The sequence below is a fragment of the Hesperophylax consimilis genome, chromosome 5, assembly GCF_061612785.1.
Source record: "Hesperophylax consimilis isolate HC1 chromosome 5, BYU_Hcon_1.0, whole genome shotgun sequence".
Lineage (NCBI taxonomy): Eukaryota > Metazoa > Arthropoda > Insecta > Trichoptera > Limnephilidae > Hesperophylax > Hesperophylax consimilis.
The window spans coordinates 38,382,483-38,395,075 of record NC_142840.1 but is presented as its reverse complement, the minus strand read 5'-3'; the positions used below and the strand labels follow the sequence as shown (position 1 = coordinate 38,395,075).

Genomic DNA, 12,593 nt, shown 5'->3' with positions numbered 1-12,593 from the left:
AAAAATATTGAACACTATTATATTCTCAAGGTTGTGTTTAATTCATTTGCTGTTTTATTTACTAAATACATAATTATTGAATACTGTTATGAAGATACTATTTTTATAAACTTAACCTTCTAAATTCTACCGAAACTTAGCATAAGTATAAAATTTATTTCCAAAATTGACCAAGCACCATAATTATTATTTTTTATTTATACATAATAAGTTTCTGATATTGTTGGTTATTCGTGTGAAGCTAATTTGCTGCCTTTTCTTTATTGCGATTCAAATTGACGAAATAAACCTTTCATCACTGTTTGGTTCGTTTTTACTCTTTCTCGATGTTTTGGTCAAGCATGTAAACGCCCAAGCCTTCTCCAACTCTTTCCAAATTGGTGAGATGATCAGAAATCTCTTTGATAGATTCCACCTGCTCCTGGAGGAAGTCAGACTCCAGATAATCGCACAGATGAGCATCACCCTTGTCTGATGCAATTCTATGGATGTCGAGCAAACTCTGAAAAAAGGTTTTTTAACCGTGTGAATCAAAGATAATAGAATACAAGATGAATGTATCTTATTTTTGGCATTTTGTTAGAAAGAGTTAGGAAACCCAAAATAATTAGATTCACGGACATATTTATTTGTTACGATAAAAACACTTTCCCCCGTTACTAATAAACGTGTTTTAAATTTTACAAAACTGGTAAACAATCATTAACCATACATTAATAATATTAATAACGAGTTTTTATTAATGGCAGGGCCGGCTCTAAGCCAAATGGCGCTTGGACCGAGTAAAATGTATGCGCCCCTTGTCAAAACCAGTGGAAACCTGGGTAGATGATCACTGTTATCAATAATATTTGGACGATTTGTACGTTTGTGTAGCGCTATTTTATGAAAAATAATCTCACGTGTCAGGTATTACCACCTCCTTGGCACCTTGGCAGTTCAGCGGACTGCTCCAATAGGGAATTTGAGTCAATCTTTAAAAAATTGTTTTATCTACTATTTAATCGTATCGTTTTCGTGGTTAAATTAATTCTCCATGTTTGAATAATGTTTAGCCCGCCAAAACGATCGTAATCCGAGTGTTACCACTCGGAAGCGAGAAGGTGAGTGACGTTATCCGTGAGCTGAAATGAGCTGAACGTCACGTGGTTAGTGCATTTTGAATGGAGATTCTTATATTCTTTAGTAAGGTATTCCTGTACATTATTATCAATGTTTACAACTAAATTAAAGGTATTTTTTTTAATATCAAAATTTCATACTGAAATTAATTGTTGAAAACGTTAGAATTGTTATTCTCGCCAAAACATCGCCAGACAAAACCCGTACCTACACTGAAACACGGTATCATCGATGTACCTACGTAGATCGGTGTTTTTTGATCTACATTCTACATGAATATATTTTTTAAAAGTCAAAATATTTTTTTCTCAAATTCCTTATTGCCCCCGCAAAAGGCCACTTAATGGTTATCAGTTATATGAAATTTAAAACACGTTTATTTAAAAGGCTCTAATCAATAATAAAGTGGGCCTCAATGGGTGCTCTACTCTAGATGGGGTGGATGGGGCCCCAATTTTACTGCTTTCCTTATATTCCTCAGCTGACAAATTTCCCGTTAGGTTAAAAACAAGAAAGGGCAGTCTTTTAGAAAACATCGACTGAAAACTTTATTTTTTACGTGTTTCCAATGTTACGAAGATTAATATAAATTACCTCGTTAACTTTTTTTTCTAAGTCTAATGCGGCATTCATTGCGTCTTTAGTACTGCCCCATTCTTTCTTTTCTGGCGCTATGATGTCGGTAAGTACTATGCGTCCACCTCTTTTGTTTTGATACTTCATCAGTTTCATGGCATGCTCCCTTTCTTCATCAGAAGCCTTTTTAAAATACTTGTGAAATCCGTGTAAAGAAACATCAGTCCGGTCCATGTAATAAGCCTGGAAAAGAATGGAATCTTTGTTATTTATGATAGTTAAAAAAACGGTCTATAAATAATGTTACAAAAATAATCTTACTTTTTGATCTTATTACAGGAGAAAAAAGAGAAAAAAAAGCGTTGGGAATGCTGTGTTGAGGGTCTTTTTAGGGAAAGGAAGGAGAGGAAGTTCTGGAAAGGAAAAGATATGAGGTAAAATAGGAATAATAATAGGAATCTAGGGGCCAATGTTTGCAGGATTGAAGGACGTACGAATCCATCCCTCCCACTGTGCTGCAAGGCTATGGATCGAGAGAGTCCGACTGGAGAGGTCAAAAAGTCTCCCTCAACCAAACTTTCCTGATCCGACCCGCCACGCAGTAGATGGTCAAATGCATCCACCGCAAGACCTAGACAAACCTCACCCAGTGAACCCGAGCATCCCTGCTAAATCACCAAAAGAGCGAGCCTATGATGTGAGAGTTAGTATTTGTTATTACTTAACTTGCCGTAGGTACTACAATGTTTCAAAACTGATTTTTATTATAATACCTGCATACATCATTTTAATTTCATAGCATATTATTATGTATGGGGTAAGGCACGAGTAGTAAAGTGTAATGGTATATTCCATATTTAACGGTGAATATATTTTTAAGAATCTACCTTAAACTATACGAAATAATAAATATTTATAAACCTAACTGACTAACTATCACGCCATTTGCCCGCAAAGGTAGGCAGAGAGGAAAAACAAACAACTCGGTCTTGGCACACACTACTAGCCTCATTCACATTCATACACTGTCTCATGCATACTCTTCTATTATTCTGACTCTTGACATGACCCGACTCAAGTATCTGATTAACTCGATCTTGCCGTGTCTTCCTCGGGCGTCCCCGACTGCTTCTACCATTCACATCTCTGTCATATATTCTCCTTCTAGTTCTGATAAAATAAAATACACATTATTCTACGACTACGCATTTACAGTACTTACTGCAATCCAGTGTGATTTAAATAATGAAGCAAATACTGATTTAAATTTATTTTCTGCACACAGTATTATTTTTCTGTTTTTTACAATTTAGCAATTTTTAATAACACAAAGTACCTTACCATTGATAAATACACATAGCTTGCGTAAAGTTCCATGTTTATTTGTTTATTGATCGCATCTTCACAGGCTACTTCAAAATTTTGGCGTATTTGACTCATGTTGTTATCGGTAAACAATAATATTAATATTGAAATGGTATGTGCAATGAAATGCTGTCACAATTAGTTAGTACCTACAATCCGTTCCGTCTAGACTTCCAGTCTTTTCTCGACTGGTGAAAATTCAATCGTCACGCGTCTGCGCGGTTTGGAAAATTTGCCGTACTTCATAATATACGTGGGGTCGTGTGTGTATTTTTATATGTATTATGGAGGTAGAAAGTGGAAGTATCGATTATGAATTTGTCATGGTCATTATAACATTTCCAGTGAGTAAATTGATATTAAATTTATCAACATTTTGATTACAGGCTTCGCGACGATTATCGTTCTTTTTAGAGTTTTTATTGTTTTTTTTTCCATTTTTTCAATCCCGCTAAATTGGTTAAATTAAAATAATCAACTGGTGGTTATAAGGAGGAGGGGCATGCCTAGAGTTTGTCTAAAGAACGAAGTCATGGCTTATTTGGAGCGTTTTGGATATCTAATATTTTTTCTAGAACAATTAAGTTCAATGTATGAAACTTATTCACATATTCAGAAATGGTTGTTTTTGACACGACGTAATCTATTATTACATTCATATTATAATGTAATTTTTTCGGGTCAATAATAAATTTAATTTTCAAAAACAAGACTCATTATATCGTCGCTCTAATTCGTTTTTATCCAACAGACCAAAACGTAAATCGGGAAAAATAGCGCTTCAGATTTTTTTTTACAAAAAATCGCATATAAAATGTAATTAGCTCATTCTAAGCTTACTAAAATGATTTAAAGTAATTGAAATTATTATTTTTAAGTAAAATTCGTTACAAATGTTTAAAATTACGCAGAAAACACGTTTTTAATTTGGATGTCGTACAAAATGTTAGATAAAAACGCTCGGAATGTTTTTTCATTTTGGTGGACTTAAGACAAACTGCGTCTTGAAAACACATTGAACATATTTTTTCATTTGTATCGAATAAATAAATGATTCCTGAGAACAACTGCACACTCATAAATAAACCAATATTACATACTTATCTCAATTTCCAAAAATGGTCTGTTGGACAAAAACGAACTAGAGCGACGATATGGGGGCAGGTAAGTACTTACAAACCGTACACAAGAGTTATTTATTGTCTTTGAGTTTTGTCTATGAATCAGTGTTTTGAAAATGGTTTGTTTTGCTGCTAGTGACGTCTCCAGGCTTAATGAATAATTCAAATAAAACATATTTCTTATGATTTTTTTAACAGATTTTTCATGCTTACATTTGAATATTAATTTATGCTTACATCTGAAAGTATTTAGGTTTCAGGTGAGCCCACATAATATAATTTCACTGAACAATAATATTCCGATGTGGTACGTCAATTTATACAAATATTATATGTTTCGATTCTAAATAAATCATACTATTAATTTGTTAGTGAACTTCTTGAATTCCGCTGCTCTTTAAAATAACAACACTTGATTTTAACAAGGGTATTTTTTTTACTTAAGATTACCACACACAATATTCATAATAATATTTGGCTAATTTTTATAGAGCTGTTTTCGTGAAAAATAACCTCAAGGGCATAATTTCCAAACAATAATTAGGTTTAAGTAAAAATGCACAAAGTAGGTATTCCGGGTGTTAGTTTGGGTTATTTTAATAATGTATCCGTATTTCCTAACCCTCAAAGTGAACTTTGATTGAGAAAAAATGGAACTTTAATGCATCTTTTACCATCTCCCAAGACATAAATAGTTATATCTTGTAGTAATGTTGAAACTATGTGCTATTTATATATATTTTTTGCCTATTAAGCGTGCTGCGGAATTCGACAAGTTTATCAATTTATTTAATATCCCGATAAAGGTTCAAAACAGGTACATCGTAGTAAACATCTGTATTATTGTTTGAATTGTTATAATATCTTAATATTCAATGTATACACACCAACTTATAAACTAGTTTGTTAGCTATAATTTGAGATTACACGGCCAAAAGTATTATAGTGATTAATTTTTGAGGTATTATGCCAACTGTCTGCTGCCCACATCTGCCCTGACGATGAACACTGTAGTGCTGTCCGAAACGTTAGCTAAAGAAGGAGGTAGTGCAACACGGCATAATACCCCAAAAAAAAATCATTACATATAATGGTTTGTAAGCTATTTGAAATAGATAGTAAAATGTTAAAATAAATGCGTGGCTTGGGCCAAAATCACCGCAACGAGTGATGAGCCTCAGGGCTCTCGTCTCAGTCCAATCTTCTGTATCAAAATATTTTTTAGTTCTACTTCTTGCAGATGATTTTAAAATCTTGAATTACCTATTTGGAATATTAATTATGACAATATTCATTACGGCAACCTTAATAAATATGAATAATGATAGGGGTAACTCAGTTAATAGTGCCGACCCCCACCTAATTCTTACAGATTCGGATTCCCCAGCCCTAAATTAGTCTAAATCAAGTTCAATTTCGGTTATTCGAGTGACTCCCATAAACCGAATTTTTTCCAATGATAGTAATTTTACTGACAATAAATAAAAAATATGTAACTTTTCTAGTTCTACAAATAATGTGTGCAGACAAAGACCCTCTTGTTGGGGAGAGAGCTGGAGTTGTCCGGGAAGTTGGAAACCATGCCATTTGGAGTCTGTCATCTTGCAAACCAGGTAAACCAAAATTTACTTTCTTGATTATTTACCTAACCGCCGCACTTTTAGGCATAGATTATTAAAATCACACATCGTTTCAACAATTACTACAAGAAACAACTGTTTACATGCACAGCATAGGTAATCAGGTTCTTAGTTTGGGTCAATTAAGTAATTTAAATATAAATTTTTGTCAATCACATTAAAAAAAAAACCAAAATGGCAGCAAATGGATCTTTTAAAGGTGAGACGGGAGTGTCAAAAACTTTCTGAGAATGACCAGTAGTGACTTTGAGTATTTGATTTCAATGATCGGACATAAAACAAATAAACGTGACACAAACTACAGGAAAGCAGTTCCTGTCCAAGAAAAGCTAGCAGTTACATTACGTTTTTTGGCTACTGGTGATTCGTACACAAGTCTCGGTTATTTGTTTAAAATCTCGAAATCAACCATTTCACTGTTTGGTATTGAAGTTTGTAAGTTTGCGTGGAGGGGGAACAGTTCTCAACTAGTTTCCTACAAGTTGCTAGCGCAAAGCGCGCAGCAATAAATCTTCCACTTTTAGTTGTCAACTTTCTTTGATCTTTACCGACACTCCGCGGGAAACCAAAATTTAGTGGAAGATTTGTCTCTCCACAAGTGGAATACAGAAAAAGTTGCTGTATTTTGTAGAAAAAGCAACAAATTGCCGCAACTTGTGGAAAACTTAGTGGAAGACATTGGTGTAAACGCAGCTTTATAAGGGAAATTTTGAACTTTGTATAAAAATGGAATTTGAATGCATCTTTAACCATTTCTCCCAACAGTTGTTTGTTGTAATAATCAAGTGTAATTTCCATAATCTGTGTCTATTAAAAGTACAGCTGTTAGGTTAGATTAGGTTATAACGGTTAGGTACCGAAATATTATTTATCTTTACTTTTTACATTTCTATTTTTACTCCTCGGGTCTCAGGTATATTCTGTCAGAAGGTCGGAGTATTTCCGCCTTGCAATATCAAAATAAACGGAATATTTCTGAACTTGTCCAAAAACTAAAAACTGTTTTTGAATGGTTCTGAAATACGCTTTCAAATTTTACTATGTATCTCTAAATAGTATAAAACAAATTTGCCATCCGCGTCTGTCTGTTTGTGCGCTCAGTTCTTCTAAACTACTCAATGGATTTTGATAGGGTTTTCACTATCGTTTAGAGAGTTTCTTCCGGAAGGTTTAAATATATAATACATACATATTATATTTATAGAAAGTAGAGAAAAGTCGAGCAACGTCTGGTACGTGTCAGCTAGTAAGAAATAAACATATTATTTTTAAACATTAAATTTTGAATGCGAACGTAAAAAAATAAATAAAAATTTCTCACTTTACGCTTTTTGTAAGTAAAATTACTGATAACGACAAAATATATAAAAACATATGCATTTAATTAGACAAATGTATTACAAACATTACTGTAGCCTCAATTTTTTGTCATTTCATATAAAAATAATTAATAAAAAATTCACAAAGTTTCATAATTTTTTTTCAAAATGCTTTCGGAGTCTTTGGTTTCATAAAGGTGCACATTTTAATTCTTCTGTGGTTAATTTCTAGATTTGAATATATATTCTAATCAGTGGCGGCTCGTGACTTTTGGGTTACTAGAGTGCTAATATTACAAAAAATGGCTTAATTGATGTTGTTGTAGCTGAAAACGATTTTTTTTTTTTTTTTTTCGAAAATTGATTTTTTGTATGAAGATTTTCAGGAATTCCGTGCGGCGCACGGCTATACTGAAATTTCCTGAAAATCTTCATACAAAAAATCGATTTTCGAAAAAAAAAAAAAAATCATTTTAAGCTATAACAACATCAGAAATGCCATTTTTTATAATATTAGCACTCTAGTACACCCAAAAGTCACGAGCCGCCACTGATTCTAATCTAGAAATTATAATACACCTTTTAGATCATATTTTTCACTATGATAATAAGGGAGATACAACGGTTTCTGTGAGACCATATGAGTTGTTCCCAAAAGCAAACAAATTAGCAATTAGAATTATTCTATTGATCCAGTAGGTGTACCTGCATTTGAATTATTCTATTGATCTAGTAGGTATACCTGCATTTGAATTGATATAAAATCTTGTGTATACAATTTTGGTAATATATATTATGTTATTATTTACTGTCTATTATTATGTATAATATATGTAAAGAAATGAAAATAAATAAAGTTGAAAAAAAAAAAAAAAAAAAAATTATTCTATTGATCCTACAGCTGGGATTTTTTTGCCACTATAATGTTAAGCATTCTAATTTCTCAATCATTCCAGGGTTCGGCATTGACCAGCTGCGTGACGACTGCATGGACACGTACTGGCAGTCTGATGGCCAGCTCCCACACCTAGTCAACATACAGTTCCAGAAGAAGACGCTAATCAGCCACATATATATCTACACGGACTATAAGCTGGACGAGAGCTACACACCGAGCAGGATATCCATTAGAGCCGGGACGCACTTCAATGATCTGCAGGAGGTGGAGGTGATAGAACTAAGCGAACCTACAGGTCTATATATATATATACTTACATAAATATTATTGCAAAAATGAATACAACTTAACTTTCCCAAACTACCACAGACGAATCTACCATCTCATTAAACCAATTCTTTTCCAGGCTGGGTGCTCGTGCCTATAAAGGACCACATTAACGACCGACCTTTGAGGACCTTCATGATACAAATAGCCGTGGTCAGCAATCATCAGAACGGAAGAGACACCCACATGAGGCAAATCAAAATCCATTCTCCCTGTGAAGGTCGGGGATTAGCCTTAGACCATTTCGGTACATTCAGCACAGTCGAGTTCCAACAATATAGCACCATACGCTGACCAGGATCTCTTGTGATAAAAGAACCAACAAAATAATCTCTGCTGTGAACAATAACTCTACACAATTACTCTGTACTATATTGCAATAACTCAACTTATTCAATGAATCAACACAATCTCTGTAATATACTGTGAATGGTAACTCTATTTTTTCAAGAATCACACTGTATTTATTATTGGACAATTTGTATAACGCCGCTCTTGTGAGATATCACCTCAGGGGCGCTTTACAGTTGATGCAGGTATTACAAAAAATACAAATATTACAAAAATAAAGTGAAGTTAAGTTAAGTAAAATGAAGTACAGGAACAGGTGGCACGAAGAAAGAAGATGGAGACTCTGCAGCAATAATCCTAGGTGGTGAAGAAACTGGACCAGCTGCTGCAGCGAAAGAGTCCACCGCGTCCACCAACAGTGCTTGCACAAGGTTTGTCATCCGTCCAGGTATGTGTCTACTGCTGATAAAGCGCTGACAGAATATCCTCTCACAGATACCAGACCTTGGCAGCAGCGCTGTGACGTTAATCCCTGTAAACAGCCAATATTATTTCAGAACTTAAATGTTTTTAAAACTTAGATTAAGATCATGCATAGAAGCAAACCATTTTTTATTTAACCACTCGGAACATTAGAACGTCAAAAGACGTAAATATGATAATAGCGGTCAAGACATTTTTTTATTTTTTATTTTTTATTTAATTATTTTAATATTACATATAAACAGAGTGATCAAGTATTGCCCATCTCACTAGGTGTGAAAACGCCTGTGTTGAGATGCCAATTGACAGAGCGGTTGTTAACATACTATGAAACATGACACAATAATAAAATAATTTTTTTTTTTTTTTTTTAATTATACAATTCAAGTATTATAAGACAATATATTTAAAATTACTCAATGGATATGTTTATTGGAGGTAATCGATGATTTTACTTTTAAATGAACTTTTTGTTTGCGTATTTCTAATGTCAGTAGGTAAAGAATTGAATAGTTTAGTAGCATTGTATTTAAAACTTCTTTGACCATAAGAGGTTTGACAAACTGGGATGCTAAAAGATTTTATATGTGACTGTCTTAGGGCTCTAGTGCTTATTCGTTCTTCAAACATATGTGCATTTTTAAATTGATGAAGCAGGATATTTTTTGAATACAATTTTTCCAAGTTAGGAACATGAAGTGCCTTAAAAATAAAATCAGTGCTCGTCCTCAATGGGACTTTGAGAATAACCTTCAGAATTAGTTTTTGAATCTTTGCTAAAGGTTCCAGGCAAGTATTTGAGGCACTACCCCAACTGATAATACCATATTCAAGGGATGATTGTACAAGAGCACAGTAAACTTGTTTCAGTTGTTTTTTATTTAAGATATCCCTAACGTTTTTAAAGAAGTAGATGAGTTTCCTCAATTTTGCCGTTAGGTTTGCAACATGTAGATTCCATTTAAGACGATCGTCTAATTGAATACCAAGATATTTAATGCTATCAACTCTACTTATAGAAGGACAAGTACATGGGATTAATAAGGGGTTACAGCTGTGTAGTTTGAGGCTTTGTTGTGAAGGTATGAGCTTATTTGATATTCTAAAAGTTAAAATTTTTGTTTTATCTGTATTCAGGGTTAATATGTGGGTATCTAGCCAATATTTAACAATACGAAAGCCATTTTCTGCTTTTTTAAAGACATCATCCCAAGATTTAGCATAAAATAGCAAAACTGTATCATCGGCAAAAGTTGTGATTTGTCCACAAATTTGTAGGTTGCATAAATCATTTATATATATTAAGAATAATAAGGGTCCTAAGATGCTACCTTGTGGAACACCACATACCGTTTTTTGTGGACTACTATAGGTACTGTTTATTTTAACACATTGAGTTCGATCAGTTAGATAACTATGAAATAATTGCAGGACTGAATCTGATATTCCTATCCTCTTAAGTTTATCTAAAAGTATTTTATGGTTCACAGTGTCAAACGCCTTTGCAAGATCAAGGAAAATTGCTAAACATTTATTTCCTTTGTCAACATTACTTATTATGAAGTCTGTAACATTAGCGATGGCGTCTGAGGTTGACAAGTTCTTGCGAAAACCAAACTGATTGGTTGATAATATTTTATTAGAGTCAAGGTAAGTAGTCAGTTGATCTCTTAGTAAACCTTCTACAATTTTAGAAAGTGAACTTAGAACACAAATTGGTCTGTAATTGGTAATTTCAGTTTTTTTTCCACCTTTAAAAATTGGAGAGATAGTACCTTTTTTTAATACATTTGGAAAACAACCTTGAGTGAAGCTCTTGTTAACTAGAAATTTAAGGGGAAAGGCTATATGAGATTTTAGTGATTTTAGAAGTTTACTTGGTATATTGTCATGTCCAGGAGATGTCATCTCTTTCAGTGAGTCTATTTCTTTGATGATATCGTTAATTGATACCTCTTTTAGACAGAATTTTATTTGAATTTCTTCTCGGAGATCCTCGTCTAATGGAGGAATTTTAGTGTTGCAGCTGATGTTTTCTTTTATTTTACTGGCCAGTTTTGATCCAATATTCGTAAAAAAGGTATTTGCATGGTCGGCAATAGTCTTCGGGTCAGAGTTAAAATTCACAGTCTGATTATCAATTGTAAGTTCCTCGATTTGACCTCTAAATTTCTTTGAATGTGTTATCTCTTTAAGAATTTGCCAGATCTTTCTAGAGTCATTATTACATTCAATAATTTTTCTAGAGTAGTATTTATTTTTTGCATGTTTAATTAACTTTGTACATATATTTCTGTATTTCTTATAAAATATAGAAAGTAGGTAGTTATTTGGATCATTCCTAATTTTTTTGTGTATATTATCTCTCTTCCTAATACATTTTAAGAGTCCAGGTGTAATCCATGGTTTCGTGATTGTATTTTTTTTTATTTAGTACCTCTTTATGGTTGGAGTGTAGATTTATTTGGTTTTCCATAAAATTAGTGAAATAATTCCATGCCGTATCATTATCAGTAATTGAGTACAAGTTTTCCCATTTTTCGTTTTTTAAGTTGTCTTCAATTTTATTCCAGTCAATTTTATTTTTCATAATAGGTACATTAACATTGTCACTTTGTCTTTTATTTTCATTTCCTACTTCCAATATTGTAGAGTAGTGGTCTGTTACTGTGGATTCATATATTATAGTATTGATAGATAGTTAAAGTATAACATTAGTACGTCTTTTCACGTAAGCGCGCGAGATTTTACAAAAATCGATTTATTTCCATCACTAGTATACGGATTGCCATGATTTAAAAAACAGAGTATCGATAATGAATAACGCTACGCGTCTGCATTCAAAAATATCTATGGAATCTAGAGGTGCATTTTCTGAGTCGATTGAATCTGTCAGCTTGTTCGTTCGTAATTTATTGCGTTTTTAAATAATTTATTAAAAATATTTTAGTTTGGACGGTTAATATTTTGAGGTGACCAATAGTTTTTAATTATATTTCTTCAATATATAAAGTGTTATTTCTTTATGATACTCAGAAAAAAGTACATTTTTCACAGCTTTGAAATAATGGTCAGCGATTTTTACATATTTTTGACGTTTTCAGAAAATGTATATTTAGAAACGCAAATATTTACGTATAACAAAACAATACGATAGTGAATTTCATAATCTTTCCAAAACATTTTTTAGAATGAGGCTACGTTTCCCAAAACGTGAGTTATGGAGCTTTTAACAAAACTCGTGAATAACACAAAAATTTCCGCGTTTTGACAGTTCGCAAAGGGACACAAAGTAAATAAAAGTCCTTTTCTGAGAGGTTAATAATAATGATAATTATAAGCAAATATCTTATGTATGTCAATTTTTGTATGGTATGTTTATTCCGGTGACTGGATAACTCATCAAAATGACAATTCAACACACCTTTAAAAAGTCAAGAAAACTGTCAAA

General features: G+C 32.9%; 2 protein-coding genes across 2 annotated transcripts; one reads left to right on the top strand and one right to left on the bottom strand.

Annotated features, from left to right (window-relative positions):
• Window positions 1-30: 30 nt before the first annotated feature.
• Fer3HCH (Ferritin 3 heavy chain homolog) lies at window positions 31-3,256 on the bottom strand. The gene is made up of 3 exons (XM_089631863.1): window positions 3,040-3,256; window positions 1,717-1,941; window positions 31-502 (listed from the first exon to the last, which is right to left on the bottom strand). The coding sequence occupies exons 1-3, from the start codon at window positions 3,136-3,138 to the stop codon at window positions 314-316; spliced, it is 513 nt and encodes a 170-aa protein (XP_089487989.1). The 5' UTR covers window positions 3,139-3,256; the 3' UTR covers window positions 31-313.
• Window positions 3,257-4,305: 1,049 nt separating this feature from the next.
• Window positions 4,306-9,273, top strand: APC10 (anaphase-promoting complex subunit 10). The gene is made up of 4 exons (XM_089632193.1): window positions 4,306-4,444; window positions 5,690-5,797; window positions 8,100-8,336; window positions 8,448-9,273. Exons 2-4 carry the CDS (start codon window positions 5,701-5,703, stop codon window positions 8,660-8,662), a joined length of 549 nt encoding a protein of 182 aa, XP_089488319.1. The 5' UTR covers window positions 4,306-4,444; window positions 5,690-5,700; the 3' UTR covers window positions 8,663-9,273.
• Window positions 9,274-12,593: the final 3,320 nt, after the last annotated feature.

Coding starts and splice junctions, on each gene's coding strand:
- Fer3HCH (XM_089631863.1), bottom strand. CDS start 3,138: ATGAGTCAAATACGCCAAAATTTTGAAGTAGCCTGTGAAGATGCGATC. Junction 1,942..3,039: donor GCTATGTGTATTTATCAATG/GTAAGGTACTTT, acceptor ATTCTTTTCCAG/GCTTATTACATGGACCGGAC. Junction 503..1,716: donor TAGAAAAAAAAGTTAACGAG/GTAATTTATATT, acceptor ACCTTTTTTCAG/AGTTTGCTCGACATCCATAG.
- APC10 (XM_089632193.1), top strand. CDS start 5,701: ATGTGTGCAGACAAAGACCCTCTTGTTGGGGAGAGAGCTGGAGTTGTC. Junction 5,798..8,099: donor TCTGTCATCTTGCAAACCAG/GTAAACCAAAAT, acceptor CAATCATTCCAG/GGTTCGGCATTGACCAGCTG. Junction 8,337..8,447: donor AGAACTAAGCGAACCTACAG/GTCTATATATAT, acceptor ATTCTTTTCCAG/GCTGGGTGCTCGTGCCTATA.